General features: G+C 50.9%; 3 protein-coding genes across 7 annotated transcripts in view; 1 reads left to right on the top strand and 2 right to left on the bottom strand.

Moving 5' to 3' along the window:
* Positions 1–558, bottom strand: part of LOC126958437 (splicing factor 3A subunit 2-like) — a 28,244-nt gene extending 27,686 nt beyond the window's left edge. The window contains exon 1 of the mRNA XM_050796761.1: positions 1–558. This exon is cut by the window's left edge and continues 27,686 nt beyond it. The gene's annotated coding sequence lies outside the window, so the exon portion shown is untranslated.
* LOC126958426 (cholesterol 24-hydroxylase) overlaps positions 1–16,326 on the top strand; it is a 515,386-nt gene that overhangs the window by 10,471 nt on the left and 488,589 nt on the right. The gene's annotated exons all lie outside the window — the stretch shown is intronic.
* Positions 1–16,326, bottom strand: part of BCL11B (BCL11 transcription factor B) — a 104,294-nt gene that overhangs the window by 62,644 nt on the left and 25,324 nt on the right. For 2 of the 5 annotated variants that reach the window (XM_050796671.1, XM_050796673.1), the window contains exon 3: positions 583–795. The exons of the other annotated variants lie outside the window; for them this stretch is intronic. In XM_050796671.1, the coding sequence (XP_050652628.1) occupies positions 583–795 (213 nt within the window). The remainder of the gene's footprint in view (positions 1–582; positions 796–16,326) is intronic. 5 annotated transcript variants of the gene reach the window in all.

The following is a 16,326-nucleotide window of genomic DNA, read 5'->3' as shown; positions in this document are numbered from 1 at the left end:
TACTCAGCCCCCACCCCCAGCCCTCACACACCCCACAGTGTTTCACTCCCTCTCGTGGCCGCAGCTTTTTAAGAGGCTCCTTTTGAGCCACTTTTTTTCTTTTTCAAAGCTAATGGGCAACACATTCTCCCAAAGAGAAACTCAGCATTTTGGACGGCTCCAGCAATGTACACAGACAACCAAGGAATCTTCCCCTAGCCTTGTCTTGGCGGGGCAGGGGGTTGTCTGGGGTGGGGGAAGGGGTGGCAGTGGCAAGGGCAGAAGAAAATATCAGATGTTAAGTGTTATCCAATTAAGCTGTAGCTAAACAACCCAAAGAAGCGGGATTGGGAGGCTGGGGAATGCATTCTGGGAGCAAGACTCTCAGAACGGGTGGGGGCACCACGGGGGACTCCTGACCAAGGGGCACCGGGCCCTGGCTCATAGTTCAGCGAATATTCTTTACCACTTCCCCTGGCACCCCAAAAAACCTTCTGGGTGGGAGCTGCCCTTCCTCCCTGGGTCCCCACCTTGCTCCAGTGCTGCCCATGGCACAACCCGCCATCCCGGGGGCCCGCCCCCCACCGCGGCGTCGTCTGTTACCTGACAACTGACACTGGCATCCAAAGGGAGCCTCCGTCTGACCCTCACCCTGAGTCCCGTCACCCGAGACCGGGCGCGCGCTGCAGCACGGCAGGGGGAGGCAGGGCGGGAGAGCGCCCAGGGCACGCAGAGGTGAAGTGATCACGGATGAGTGAGGGTGGGAGGAGGCAGCTATGGGGGCCACCGCTGGCAGCTGGGCAGGCCTGCACGGCCCTGGAGAAAAAACAATAGAAAAGACTGGTCAGTCGGGCCCTGGACTGTGTGAGAGGCACAGGGTGGGATGGGGCTCGGGGCGTGGGGCTTGGCTCAGGCCACCCTTCGGGGGTGGGAGGCCCCCGGGGTGCCAGGCCCTGCAGGGAAGGCAATCGGGACACAGGCGAGGGAATGGGCTCGGGGAGGTTGGCAGGGGGCACTGGGGAGGGCCCTGTTTCCACAGCTGCCAGGCTGGGCTGTCGGGGAGGCAGGACTCCGCCTCTGAGGGCCTAGTGCAGGGGGCTGGGTGAATGGGGGCTGTCAGGGCCCCACTCGCAGGAAGGACCCCCCACGTGGGGGCCTCTGGAGCAAGCAAACAGGTTCCATTTGGGGATTTGTTTCCAAAACTTCGGGCTACCCCTCCCTGGAAGAGCTGGGAAGCGCGGAGCCTCCCGTTTGCTATATCAGGATGGGCTGTTGGTACAGGCCCGGGACACCTCAGGTCCGCCTCCAGGTGTCTGGCACTGTTAGCCTCCTGCCTGGCAGACCACCGGCTGGGGGCTCTCTCCAGCCCCAAGCACCAAGCATGCTGCATCCAAGCCCCAGTGCCCTTCAGAAGGTTCACACCCCCCACCACACCCCAAGAAAACCCTGGCGCTGCTCACCCCCTCCTAATGTCTCGGCCTGGCTTGGGAGGCCTCCCGCCATGTGACAGCAAGGACACAGGGCCAGGGCCAACCCCGCCTCTGCCCAGCCCCACAGCTCGCTCAGCTCCGCGGCAAGGCCTGCGTTTGATTTAGCCGTTTATCTTAAATGGCTAAGAGACCACCAGGGCAAAACATTTGTGTGAAGCCCTTGCCAAAACCACAAGTGAAGAAGCCCAAATTCCCTGGGTAAATGATTGAGCAGGGAAGCATCAGAAAGACAAAAAGGAAACGTCAACAAGAGGATGGGCAGCTGGGCCCAGCCGGCTTTGCCAGGGAGGCCCAGCACAGGTCTGCATGGGTGGGAGTCTGCCCACTCCAGGGCCCCCACGTGGATTCCCCCATCGCAAGGAGAGCCACGGGATCCTGCAAGCCACCATGAGCCAGGAGCCTGTCAGCCTTCATTGGACTGAACTTCCTAACACACTGACGGGGGCTGTGGCTTAGAATACCCATTACACCCATTACACAGACCAGGAAACTGATGGCGTGACTGCAGAAAACTGCAGGCATCAGCAGCCCCATCCAAACCCCAGCTGTCTGGCCCCAGAACCAGGGTTCTTTCTCTGCAGCCCTGGTTCCTCTAAAACATGGGTTATCCAGGATCAAGGCATCAGGGCATTTAAGAAGACCCCCTGCTTAGGGATTGCAAGCTGTCAGTGTCCCGTCAAGAGGTCAAAGCTAACACTAACACTGCTCGGACCCCTCTGAGCCAACAAAGACCTCCTACTAGGTTAGGCCTAGGGCCCAGGGTATTTCTGAGCTGGGGATAGCCCTGGAAGGATGTGGCTGAGGAACCAGTAAACGGTTTCAGCCTCAGATGCTGATGGGAAAGCCATGCTAGATTTAGTGACGTCCCTCAAGGAAGGTCAGGACCCGCCTCCTCCTGGAAGCCTGCCCTAGCCTGAAGCTCCCAGCACCGGACGCTGCATTTGATCCTGTCCACACATGGTCTCAAATCCCTCTGTAGGCCTTCCCTGCAGACCACCGAGGGCTCTGGGTCATCCATCGTCCTGACGGCCACCTCACTCAGCAGAGATCCACATTCCACTGGAGGAAAACTGAGGCTCAGGGAGATCTGAGACTGGAACCCAGTTGTGTCCCCAAAGCCCGCAATGCTCTGCTTCCCTCTCGGGCTGCAGCTGGGTACATGACCGGGGGTCCTGGGATCTCTAGAGCAAGGACCACGTAGTGGGCGGAAGTCTGAGATCCCTGGGCTCAATCCAGCCACTGGAAGTTGCAAAGGCCAATCCCAGGCTCCGGTCCCTGGGTTCTGGGTGAGGCCACGACACAGCCGGCACCATTTAACACGACTGAGAAACCAGCAGAAGCACCTGGAGGCCTGGTAAGGGATGTCCCAGGTGCTAAGGAGCTGACTCTGCCTCCGTGATGGGAGGAACAGTTGCAGAGCAGGTAGAAAACAGGCATCTGGCCACACCCTTCTCCTGGAAACATGCAAGGTGGGGCTCAGGCCAGGGTCTGTAAAGGCCATATCACACACCACGTTTTGCTCCCTGCATAGGGATCAGAGGCTAGGCCGCCCTGGACAGGTTTCCCCAGAGCCTCACTAGGAATTCTGACCTTGATGAAGTGCACCTGCTCCAGGGGCCGGCTCAACTGAGGCAGGGGAGCGGGGCAGCCGGGAGAGAGGCTTCTAATCCCAAGCTCTGCAGGGCCTCTCTGGGGCTCCCAGAGCACCTTCTACCCTGGGAGAGGTTTCCCCATGGGGCAGCTTAAACCCAGAGCCCTTCCCAAAGGTGCAACTCAAGAAATCTGAAGCTGCTGCAAACGCCCAAAGTGATGAAAGGAGCCACATACTGCATAATTCCATGGATACGAAATGTTCAGAAGAGGCGAATCCATGGACACAGAGAGCAGTGGTTGCCAGGGGCTGGGGGGAGCCGGTAGGGGTAGGAGGGGTGGCTAATGGGTATGGAGTTTCTTTGGGGGGTGATGAAAATGCTCGGGACTTAGACAGGAGTGACGGCTGCACGACATTGTGAACAGATTCAAAACCACTGATTGTACACTTTAAAATGGTCAATTTTACATCCGGTGAATCTTAACTTAAAAAAAAAAACAGCCTCAGTACCTGTCCCAGGCTACCTCCCAGCCCCCACCCTTCCTCAGAGGAGGGCTATTTGCCTTTAAAAGTGTAGCTGGGAAATCCAGAAAGCACTTAAGGAGTCCTTGAGACTGGGGGAGAGGGTATGCACCCACAGATGCACAGAGGAAGGCACCAGAGCTCCCAGGCCTCACAGCCAGAGGACTGTATTCAAATTCCTCCTTGGCAGTCTCCTGGCCTCGTGACCAAAGGTGAGTCGCTTTCGCAGAGCCTCAGCTCCCTCAACTTTAAAGGAAGAGTCAGGTCAGCTAGAGCCAGGGATCCAGGAAACACTCACCAAATAGTCACTATCATTCTCTTACTTTTCATTCTGAAACTTGCCTCACTCCCTACGGTCCTTTCCAAGGCATCATCACTGCCCAGCAAAGAAAGCAAGAGGATGTGCTCTGAACACAGCAAATCACCCTACAAAGACCTGCAAGACACTCCTAAAAAAATGCTTTCTTTGGAGGTCTATGCACAAAAAAAAAAAAAAAAAAAAAAGTCTAAATATAAGGCCCCTAAAATCCCGCTTCTTAGGCTCCAAAACAGGGCAATGATAGATAAGCTCATTCTTGATGCCTTCACGGGTTTAAGCATTCCACAGGGGTCTGTCACCCGTCTCTCTTCTAGAGGGACTTTGCAGATGCTCCGGCTCCGTTCCTCACACATGCGCACTCACCCAGCGAACACGCCCACCGCCAAGGAGTGTGGAGACACAAAAACGCCTGGAAAAGCCCCAGCCCTGTTTTGGGGGGAATTTGAGCCTTTCCCACCCCTGAAGCCTCTGGGGGGTCCCCTCCCAAATGGGAGGGTTACAGATTCCATGTTCAGAGCTAGAGAGAGGTGGTCTGGAAGACACTGTGCAGGAGACGTGTATTTTTCTCCCTACTGGTGCCTTTCAATTGATACATTTTTTTTAAGCTGAGAACTCCTACCGATAGTGCAGAAATGAGTCATAGATCAAGGAAGGAGACAGCCAGGGACGCAGCGCGCGTGAGTGAGGGACACTGGCAAGGGAACCTGACAGTCCCCGCGCCCCCTCCCCCCATGCCAAGACATTAATTCTCACAAGTCGGAGAAAATTACTATGCATGAATGCAAAAAGCATGATCAGGAGTAATTAACATGGCTTCATATGCAAATTTTATTAATGCAGAAGTACAAAGTCATTATGCAAATGAAACTTACGTCAACTCTCTTGACAAATATTCATCTCTGAGGCTCAAGTTTCTCCCTTTTTATTTATTTATTTATTTTTCTCTCCCCCCCTCTTTTATCTTGGGCTTCTTTTTTTTTTTTTTTTTTTTGGTTGGGGGAAGGACGGCGGGGGGGAAGGAGGTGGCGCTGGTGGACGCTACAGCGGTGGCAGCAGCAAGCCACAAGGACTGTTTGACAAGTTTGCAAAGTTGTTTTCCAACCAGAGAAATTTATTCTTGCATTGTTGATTTTATTTTTTTCTTTTTTTGGTTGTTGGCAGGTACAAGACAGCTCATAGGAGAAGGGGAAAAAAATTAAAAAAATAAAAAAAAGCTCTGGGCAGCAGGCAGCCAATCAAAACGCCAGAGCCTGTAATGAGGGCGATTGATGGCTGTTTGGCTTTTACTGCAGGGTAATGAACTAGAATTCAGTCTGAGGAGGGGGAAAAATATGAATATTCATGAGACTGTGCTCCTGCCTTTGATGATTAAAGAAATTTTTAATATTCAAATAAGCGCTTGCCAAGTGATTAACAAAGAACAAGCACGCAGAAATATGGAAATGGGAGCCGGGAAAGATTTGAGAGGCGAATGCACTGTGCAGGAAAGGCAGCGCCAAATTTCATAAACAAGATAGGCAGATAACCCAATTCGCACGCGGGCAAATAAAAATATTTCTTTCTGATCACTTAAATATTTTGCCAGCTACTTTGTCTTAAGGATGATAGAAAAAAATGCTATGTATTAAGAGGGTGAGGGGGGAAAGAAAGAACATGAAGTCAAATGCCTGGCTCGCATTTAAAAATCATTATCCTGATCCTAGCTCATCTTCTCCCACCCCAACGGGAAATTAGGATTCTTTTTCCGGTTTGCTACAGAGGGAAGATGGAGGAGAAGCCAGCACAGACTTGAAAACCCCAATGCGTGAGATTCAGGCCTGCCTGTTCTGGGTAGGCATGAACTGTGGTCATCTGGCACTTCCAGGCTGGTCCAGAGGGAACCCTGATGTCTAGAGGGGAGGGGATGTGACACTGGAGAGCTCAGGCCTCCTGGAGGCTCAGGCCCTGGTCTAAACACAAGGAGAAGATGGTCTTCGGGAGAGCAGGGGGCACCTCTTGAGAAGCTGAAAGAGTGCAGACCTTCAGCCCAGGGCCTGGCCCGGGGATCTTCAGAGCCGTAAGGAAAAGCCCCTCCACCCATCCCAACAGTTCCAAGAGCCGTCTGCTAAGAGTGCACGCTCATATTTTAACAGCTCCACCATGGGTTCACACTGAAGCACATAATAACAGTATTAGCTGGTAAAATGATCCTGCAGTTAAAATACATCTAATTAGCAGCCCATGACATCCATTTTGGCAGTTTCCTATTTGAAAGAAGTGGAGTGCTACCTTAAATGAGACAGGTACTGGGCGTTCACCTGACAAGACCGGCCTTCTCATCATTTGTCTTTCTCTCAATTCCCTTTTTTTGGGGGGGTTGTGGGGGGTGTAGAGGGGGAGTGGCTGAGACAGCAGGAATAGAGAAGAACAATTTTAGGGGAGCCTTCTTCGTCTGCTCACTCTCAGAGCTACACAGGTCTTTGGGGGTGGGGGCGACTCAAAAAATAAATTCCTTCACTCCACGGGTATTATTTCATTTCTTTTTTTAGGTTTTTTTTGTTTTGTTTTTTGTTTTTGAGATGGAGTCTCGCTCTGTCGCCCAGGCTGGAGTGCAGCTGCGCAATCTCAGCTCACTGCAAGCTCCGCCTCCCAGGTTCACGCCATTCTCCTGCCTCAGCCTCCAGAGTAGCTGGGACCACAGGCGCCCACCACCTCGCCTGGCTAATGTTTTGTATTTTTAGTAGAGACGGGGTTTCACCGTGTTAGCCAGGATGGTCTCGATCTCCTGACCTTGTGATCCACCCATCTCGGCCTCCCAAAGTTTTTTTTAACTTTTAATTATGAAGGTCTAGGAACCAGCAATGACTGGAACTTGTTTTCCATTTCATTGTAAATATATACCAACAATCATCATCATCATAACGCAGAAAGGAAAGCCAAGCATGTAAGTGAACACGCGGGTTACCATGAAAAGCTGCAAGTCTAGGTTGGGTCCCCAAGGCAGGACCAGACAGGGACTGGGTGTGCCACATGGCTCAGCTCACTGCCCCGGAGCATTTGGGGGACCTAGAAATGCCAGGCAGGGCGACAGGGATCCCCAGGCCCCACCTCCCACTCCTGGATTCTCATTCTCCATCAGACACCACTGTTTTGTCTGGGCACCCGATGGCCATTACAGATCTCTAGTTCCTTGCTGCCATGGGTTTTGGTTTAGGGGTGAACATGTAGGTGTCCTTGGAAAGAAGAGCAACGAAAAGGGAAAATCAGGTCTCACGAGGGTTTGCACAGCTGTGTTTAAAGAGTTCCTTCGGGGTCATTACACAGGAGACATAAAAACAGTTCGAACCTACGTTTGGCCTCTACGCGGGCAGATGGCTGAAAGACAGCAGTCCTTGCAGGTGGCTGAGGACGGTAAGAATTCAAATGCAGGTGAAAGAGCCTGTCCAGCATCCCTCATCAACCATCTAGGCCCTAATGGACCCAAAGAGGGTCATTGATGGGTGCCAGGCTGTAAGAAGTGAGGTGGGCTCGCCAGGGGCCTCCAGGAACATGGGCAACTTGCTCATCTTTGGGCTTGAGACCACTTCTACCATCACTTCCACAAATGACCATCCAGAGATCCCCACAGGCCACCCACAACCCTGTGTGGCCACCAGGGTATTGCTCTGCACCCACCGTGAGAAGGCTCAGCCGTGAGGGAGACTAGAAGCACACCTCGGGGAGCACCCTGAGCCAGGCTGCCCTACTCTAAACTCCTCCTCTTGGAGCACTTCCGAAATCTCGTCCCAGAAAATGGAGAGGCAGAGCAAAGGAGTGATCGTGTCCCCCAATGACACTACCGAAACCTTTCCCCTCCTTCCACCAGAGATTGGAAAGGGAACATCCTCCCCAGTAGCTGCCTCTTGCAATTTAGAAGCAGGCACGCTTGGGCACACCCCTTCCCCAGGTCCGAAAGCACCTGTGTCATTGACTGCCAACTCCAGTTTCCTCAAGACGCAGGCCGCTGAAATACTCCAGGGCTGCCAATCCCCTTTCTGCACCCTGACCCAAGGACTGGTGAGCTTACATCACAAATTCCAGCACCAAGGCCCCTGTGAGGGAGCAGAGGACACTTCAGATGTTGCTGGTGAGGAAGGGCATCCCTCAGCCATCTTCTGTGAACCAGGGAGGTGGAGGGGGCTGGCCGTTCCAGCCCCTAAGTGGGCATCTGCAGGGGGTAGGGGGGCACGGTGAGGGACACGCAGCTTGGACTCTTCTTTTGCTTGTCTCTCGGGGAAAATCCTGCCATGCTCCTAACTACTGAAATGCAAATAAACCACAACCACTTGTCCTCCAGCCGGGATGCTCATCATTCCTTTGCTCCTATGCATCACGGCTTCAGGACACAGATACAAAAATGAATATAACTTCTCCGGATGACCTCAGGCAGGCAGGGTCCACCAAATTGGGGCCCACCATCCGGGAATGGGCAGACCTGAGGACAACAGAAGGTGAAGCCATGTGTCGCACTGGTAAGAAAAATGTGTGTATGCACATCTATTACCTATAAGAGAGGTTCTATATACACATACATATGCACATACACACACACACACTCATCTATCAGCAATGTGCACATGTTAAGATGTCTTGAGTGCATCCAGCCAGAGTCCATAGACGCCAAGGACAAACTGCAACTGAGAGATTCTCTAAATCTCACCGGCAACATCAGCCAGTCAATACCTAACAGAGGAATTGCCCCTTTTCCTCCCAATTTAGGTATTCTTATCAGAGATGTGGTAGCTGCTTCAACCTTCAGCAGTCTCTGCTTTCTAAGACAATTTAATTCAAGATCCTTCAGTAATTTTCTCTCTGGTTGCGTCCAGAGCCACAAACAGTATCCTACATGTCATGTGCATGAAGCATAACTCGATGAGGAGTGAGGGCAGGCTGCAAACCAAAGTAAAGTTGTTAGATAAATCATTTGGATTCCAAGCATAAAGAATGTAGGACTTAGGGTTGGGACCCTGTAGCCCTTTCCCAGACAGAACTTAGGGGCCAGACTCCAATGACAAGCTTGGCCGGGCATCCCTCAGATACGTTCCTATTTCTTCATTAATTTAGAGCTGGGGGTGGGAGTGGAAATACACAGTTAAGATAGAAGTCACATGTCACACAAGGCAAAAACCAGGAAACTCATCTTCAGATTGGGTGCCTATAGTGAGTTTTAAAATAAGGACACCTTTTTCTATCCCCTCGGCATCCACTGTGCCTGACCTTTGAGGAATGACCCGGAAAACACTGAATCCTGACGCGTGTTAAGAATGTGGCCCTCTATAAAACATGTTTACAAACTGGGGAGTTCAGGAAGTTGTGGTTCCAAGGTCCCACAAACTCCAGTGCTGGCTTTTGCTCAATGGCCATGCGCAGACAGTGCAATGGAATAAACAGGAGGAGGAAGGCTAAGCTGCGAGAATCCCGGAGAATTAAGAATGAAAATAAACAGCACAGCCAATAAAAAGAACATAAAGAAAACGGAGTGCCCAGCAAGGAGGTTATTGGGATGACTCAAGCCCAAAGCAGCCAAAAAAGGGAGCAGAAATTTCAGGTGCAGATGGAGTCATGGATATGAGGAATGTAAGCATCATCGACCTTTTTAAGATCAGACCATAAAACTCTACCTGAGCAATAAGGGAACAGACAACCACAGGGCCAGCAGGGTTTTTTGTTTCAGATGGAACAGAAATAAACTTGGTTAGTAGAAGGTTAAAAAAAAGAAAGAAAGAAGGAAAGAAGGAAAGAAAAGAAAGAAAGAAAGAAAGAAAGAAAGAAAGAAAGAAAGAAAGAAAGAAAGAAAGAAAGAAAGAAAGAAAGAAAGAAAAAGAAAGAAAGAAGAAATCAAATTGTAAAAAGGAGGACCTGCTATAGTTTAAATGCACATTTTGTTTTGGGTTGCATTTAATAGAATTATAGACAATTGATTTCTACTATTGTAATAAAAAAAAATCCAGCTCTCCCCTGGGTTTTGTTGATGATTAAATCTCTTTTTTCCCTTTCATGTCTTTTTCCCTTTTCCTAATGGACTTACAGAATACTGAGGTTCAGTGCTTTGCATTACATAAGAACAAAATCTTTCTATGGCCTCTTTATGTTCCTAAGCCAAGTCTGAAATGTCACTGACTAAAAAATTGAACAGGCCTGTAATTACTTTCAACAAAGTAGTTCCTTTAACTGCGTTTTCTGTAGGTAGATGGCATTTAATATACATATTGTAAGCCTTCTTTTCAGCACAGGTAACATTTGATGACAAAAATCACAAATTTTCCTCTAAGGGAGCAGTCTGACAGCCACCTCCTTACTTATTTTTTGACGTGAAATCTGTTTTCATCTCCTAACACACTAGCGGTGACGTGCAGTGTGTGCACAACAAAATTTGTAAAAATTAACACTTCACGGGATTAATTTAATAAAGATTGTTAGCACATTAACACTAGTAACATTGCTCCTTCCGATTCATCCAGCCACGCTCAAGACGCCGCTGTAACAGAGGTTTACATTCAGCTGAGGTTTATACCGCTATTTAATGTAATTAAAGAAACCGGCAGCGCAGTCCTCAATGGAAATATCATTTCTATTGCAGAGTATTCCCATTAGAAATTGGGGGAAATCATAGCACGCTGACTTTGATTTTGTTGTAATTTTATTTTTCCTCGGCTGTCTTTGAAACAGAGCTGATGTGCTGGACCTCAGACAGAATTTACTGCAGAAACTCTGCAAAGATTCCGCGATAAGACAAGCCTCTTCTCCCTACAGGAGTGCCCAGTATTTATATGCCACTTACTTGGTTTTGAAACTGTTTTTTTATTGTTTTTTTAAAATCTACAGCCTCTGTTAGGCTGTAATTATCCAGGAAGTTCTCTGCCCAGCACCCCATCATGAAATATACCCCAAAACAACATCGTAGGTAAGAGCCCAGAGGCAGGGAGGCCTCCGGGGCCACTCTCACACATAAGCAATCATAGTGTAGCTAGGATCCCAACGAGCTCCAATTCCTGATCGGGGCGAGAATCTAGCTGTAATCTCAGAGGAAGAAGGCAGCAAGCATCACTCAGGAGGCCTCAGAGACTAAACAGACACAAAACCCAAAAGAAAAAGAAAAAAAAAAAATCTTCGCACCACATCACCAAAATGGCAGAGAAAATTAAGTCTTGGGGCTGAGACGAAGGGAACCTGACTCAGCTCCTCCGCCTCTGACAGCTGCCTCCTGCCCTTGGAGCGGCCAAATGCAAACAAAAATGAGACCTTTCTTCTCTAAACCTGCTGTCCCTGTGCTGCAGGGGTGACCACGTCGCTTTTTTCCCCTTCCCTAAGTGCATTTTAATATCCTTATTCTACATCCTAATTTCTTTGAAAAAAACATCGGTGTCACTAAAAAAACGTCACTCTGTTTTGCAAAATCCAGCAGCTTCCTTGGCAGCGAGAAAGGCTGGCTGGCATTATCCCCTCATTTGACAAAACTACTATTTCTGGGCATGTGCTCAAAAGCAGGTAGGAAGCAAATGCTGAGAAATAAGGAAGTAAAAACAGCCAACAGATTTTTCACTACCGAGAACGCCAAGCGTAAACATGATTTATTTAGCTGTGTTTAACGTGTCTGTCCTCCACTCGACTACAAGCCCACTTGGGTTTAAGGAAAGGGTGGGTAGAAGGGGACAGGAAAAGGGGAGCGGGGAGGACATCGGGGGAGAGGGAGCAGGCGCACGCGGCGCTGAAGGGAGACTTCCTGAACGGTTGGGTTCAGAGTTTTAGGAGAACAAGAATCCTCTACCCCAAAATACATGCGTGTGTCAAAAGAAGGCAGCACTAATCTGCTGGTTAATTAACGAGCTGCCACTAACAAAAGATGGAAGACCCAGTTCATACAGACAGTATTTACGTGGGCGTTGCGTGATCTTGTCCCCCTGCTTCCCTACCTTTTCTCGCAAACCATGTGGGCTGGGTACAGCGACGGGCGGAGAGGCCCGTCAGGTTGGGTTAGGAGTCCAGCCGTGGAGAGGGGAATATCACTACCTTCCTTGCCCAGCCTTGCATGCCCACGTGGAATTTACTTAGATCTGTATTCAATTAAGAAGCACCAGACAGTTCCTGGCTCTAAGCCTGCACCATCGCAGACTCCGGGTATCTGCCGTTCCTCACTCCAGACCCACTGCCAGTGAACAGGGGCTGGGTCAAGGCCCCCATGGAGAAAGGAGAGGGCCACACCCTCCCACCCCTACCCCACAACTCCGTCCCGAAGTCTTGGCCCAGCCAGGGTGAACAAACCAAATACATAAAGAAAGCTTCTGTATTTCCTAACTAACAAGACTAATCCAGAGGTTTTGGGCCCTGCCAGAGGTTATTTTATTAAAAATCTAATTCAAGTCATCCAGCTTTAGCTGGGAAAAAGAAACCAGGCCTCTTCCAAAGAAAAGCAACAACCAAAAAGTAAAATGGAGCCCCAACAGGACACTTAGGCCCTCTGGCTTCCCTAGTGAAGGTACCATTTCATAGCAGCTAGCTACATGCTCCATGGGGATGAGCACCAATTTTTGTGAGCTCTGAGAGGCAGTGAGAATTTCCTCACCGGTCCACTTTGAGTTCCTTCCTCACCGGCACCTAGCAAGACTGTGCATTTAAAGACTGCTTGCTGTATGCATTCCTCCCCAATCCAAGTCCGTATGTCCCCTGTCCAGCAACTCTCCTTCTGGGGCCTGAGACCAAATATCAGGAAAAACACCTTTTCTGGTGTATTCGGGTTAAGGTCAACAGTGACACTATTCAGTGTCAAGATTCTGAATCACGTGACAATCCCACCAATAACAAGGAGCTGGGGTGGGGGAACAGTCCTCTAAAATGAATAGGGAAGGGGAGAGTTTCCTATTGGTATTCGGTTACTAAATTGAAAACCCAAGCACCCCCCTCCCCACATAAACATCCTCCCAAAGCCCCTAATTCTTCCTCCTTGCAGTAAAAAATTACACCCTCTACAAGTAGCTATTTGATTCCTTTCCCTTTTGCAAATCACTCACCCTGCCCCCATGGACTGAACAATAACAGTTCTCCATTTTTATGATGTCTTTGAAATCAGCAATTGCTTCACTCCTACCTACGGGTTTGTTTTCATATCTGAACAGGGACAGATAAGTAAACAATTGGCTAGCCCCATTTTATAGATGAAGAAACTAACAGATGAACTGGTTTGCCCTGGGCTGTTTAGGAAGTAAATGCATTTGAGACTGCCCCACACCACAGGCCAACCTCTAGATTCTGCTGCTTTAGCAGGGAGACGGCCCCTGATGCTCCAGCAACAACAAATATTATTGAACCTCTAAGCAGGACTCAGGTGCCACTCCGGAAGCCACCCTTGTAGGAAATCCTATACGAAAATCCAGATGTCTCAAAGCAATAAAATTGAAGATGCTTAACACAGCACCTCCGAAGGAGGCTTCTCCAGGATCCCTTTGGCTACCAATTACACTGGTATTTCAACATGATCCAGCTGACAGAACCCCCCATTTCCAGGCAAATCTTACACACATTGCTCCTTAAAAAAAAAAAAAAAAAAAGCAAGGCAAGTGCCCTGCAGACACGTGGCAGGGCTCGGAACCACACACTGCAGGGCAGCCCACCCTGCCACTCAGGCACAGAAAGTGTGTGGCCTGCAAAGACGCCAGAGCACCCTGGGGGCTACCAGTTTTCCTCCAGGAAGATCCTGAGCAAGAGCCTTCCACCACACTGTCCAAGCCGTAGCCCAAACCTAGAGGGAGAAATCACGCGTAATTCTGATCACTGTTGAGCCGTCAAAATAAAGAAAAGGAAAATGAAAAGTCAGCCTCCCCGTCACTGTACCAGCCAATACTTCAGCCAACCACAGGTCACCTGTCTTTCAAGCAAAACATGAACAACTACCCGCCCCTCCCAACATACACACCCCTGGTCTCCAAAAATCCTAAAATGTACATCCCTTTAAATGAACTGCAGAGACCTAGGATGGGGCCCCTCAAACACACACACAAAATTAGCGTTTCATCTTTCTTTCTGTAAAGGAATCCGGTAACATAAATACTAATCAAACACGAGAATCTGCCAGTTCGTTTTGGACCATTATGAGTGCTGGATTGTGATCTTTACCCGTATTTACAGATATTCAAAGGCAGATTCTATCTTGTTAGAACTGTTATAAATGGACGTCTGAGAAATCAGCGAGCAAGTTCAGACAGATATGAAAACCTTCCTGTCCAGGACTGGCAGTAGCTTTGAGCTCCCAAGTGTTGAATTTGTTACCTTTTCCGGAGGCCTTTCAAAAAATAAATTGACAAATGCCTTCAGATTCCTCCACCAGAAAAGCTGGCTGCTCAAAGTTCGGGTTAGCTAAATCTGAGATTTTAAAATCAACTGTTACTCAAAACGCCATGATGGTGCCGTTTACACAATACTGTAGCCTTGAGAGCACAGCAAGTGTAATATACTGTTTCATATTATAAGTATATATGTATACGTATATTTTTAAAACTACCTTGACTCTTATTATAGCAAATCTATTCTGCCTGGTTCAGATTTATTTCTGAAAAATGGAAAATAGAGATGTGGCTCCAATCCTAGCCTGGAAAAGCTGTCACAGTGAAGGTAAACTTCTAATCGGCTACAGGCGAACAGCAGACAATTTTATTTCCAGAGTAACAACTTTGGGAAAATGTTTGAACATTTTCTCAAGAGCTTTGTGGTGGACAGGCTGGGCGTCCAACCACTGCTTCTCTGGACCTTTAAGGGCCCGATGAAGTGCTTTAAACAATTGGAGGCCAATTTTTAAGACACAAAACTAGAGACTCCTAGCAAGGTGACGATTTGCATACAAATTCTTGCTGGAAGGGGTGACCCTAAGAGAAGTCAGGCTGGAAGGAGGACTGACATTAAATCCCTGTGATTCCAGGAGCTTCGGTGTCCCACTCTAGTGGAGGGTTCCATTCCCACACAATTGGGAAAACACTTTTGTCCTTGAGAAAAGCGGGTTTACTCTCCTCCCACTCGGGAAGAAAATAAGGTCCCCACGAAATCCCCACTTTGAGATGGGGCTGTTGCCCCTGGATGATCACATTTTTGTGCAAGGGAACTCCCGGAGGCTCCTTCCGTCCCGGCCTCACCTGGATCCCGGGAACCGCCCGCTCTGTCCCGCCAAGGTGGGCTGAGGAAGACGGCGCCACTCATCAGGGCAATGGCGGCGGGCGGAAGAGAGATCCCCGTGCGCCCCCAGCACCCGGGAAGAATGCCACCCGGCGAGGCGACCTGACTGGCGCGGAGCGGTTTCGGGGAGGGGACCACTTCCACATTCCCCATGCCCGGGAAGGTCACCCACCCGGGAGAGCGCCCAAGGGCCAGAGAGGAGGCGACTGGTGGAGGAGGGGCGGCCCCGTGCGCACAAAGGGGCCCGGGGCCGGCTGGCTCCCCGCCCTTGACCTTGGGTCTCCGCCTCCATCCATCTCCGCCGGCTGCAAGGAAAGGGGGCTGGCCCGAGGCCAGGGGCGTGCTCGCAGGGCTGCTGCTGGGCTGGGGACCGACAGGGGGCCGACAGGGGGCCGGGGGGAAGGGGCCAGGAAAAAAGACTCCAGGGCTGCAGAGTGCTCCGAGGAAACCTGCATTCCACCTCCTTCGAGAGCCGGTCTCGAGGCGGCTCCGATTCACTGCGTGCCCCCGCCCCCCAAAGCAAAAGTTGCACGGATGCACGAGGGAAACCCCTTCCCAAAGCTAGCCCTTCGACTCGCCCACCCCCCGCCTTCCTCGGACCCAGGCCGAGTGGGGGAGGGGAGTGTCAGGGGAGGAAGAAAGGAGCGCGCCTTCCCAGGGAGGCCAGACGCGGGCTGGGTCAGCTGCGCCTCCGCCCGCCCCTCGCCGCCCGGCTCAGGCAGCTGCTCCATTAAGCCCCCGAATTATGCATGGACCTTGAGCCCTCTCGGCCCTCCCGCCCCACCAAGGCACAATCAACTTGCGCAGCGGGCCCGGGTCAGAGAGAGAGGGAAGGAGGTGGACGATGGGCGCAAGGCCGTGGGCGAATCAGAGGCCGGCGGCCAGGCGGGGGCCAGGCGCGCCCGAAGGCCTCAGAGCAGTGCCGAGGAGCCTCCCGACCGGGCCAGGGCCAGCCGGGAAAGGGGCACCGCTCACAGGGGAGGCCCCCGCGCAGTTTTGAAGTTGCCAAAGTGTCCGCGCCGTGCCGGGTGCGGGGACCCGGGAGATGCAGCTGCCCCCGCGGAGCTCTGCGCCCCTGGCCTCGGGGAAGGCCATTGTGTTCTCCGGTGTGGCAATGAAAGGGGCTATAGACTCCAACCACTGAACCCTCGGAGGGCCTGAGTCCCCTGCGGGCCGGGCAGGGGCAGGCCGTCTCACGGGCGGCGGAGGGTATGGGTATGATTTGCTCGGGATAGGCACCGTCGCGG

This window comes from Macaca thibetana, chromosome 7 (assembly GCF_024542745.1).
Source record: "Macaca thibetana thibetana isolate TM-01 chromosome 7, ASM2454274v1, whole genome shotgun sequence".
Classification (NCBI taxonomy): Eukaryota; Metazoa; Chordata; class Mammalia; order Primates; family Cercopithecidae; genus Macaca; species Macaca thibetana.
This window is presented reverse-complemented; position numbering and strand designations above follow the sequence as displayed.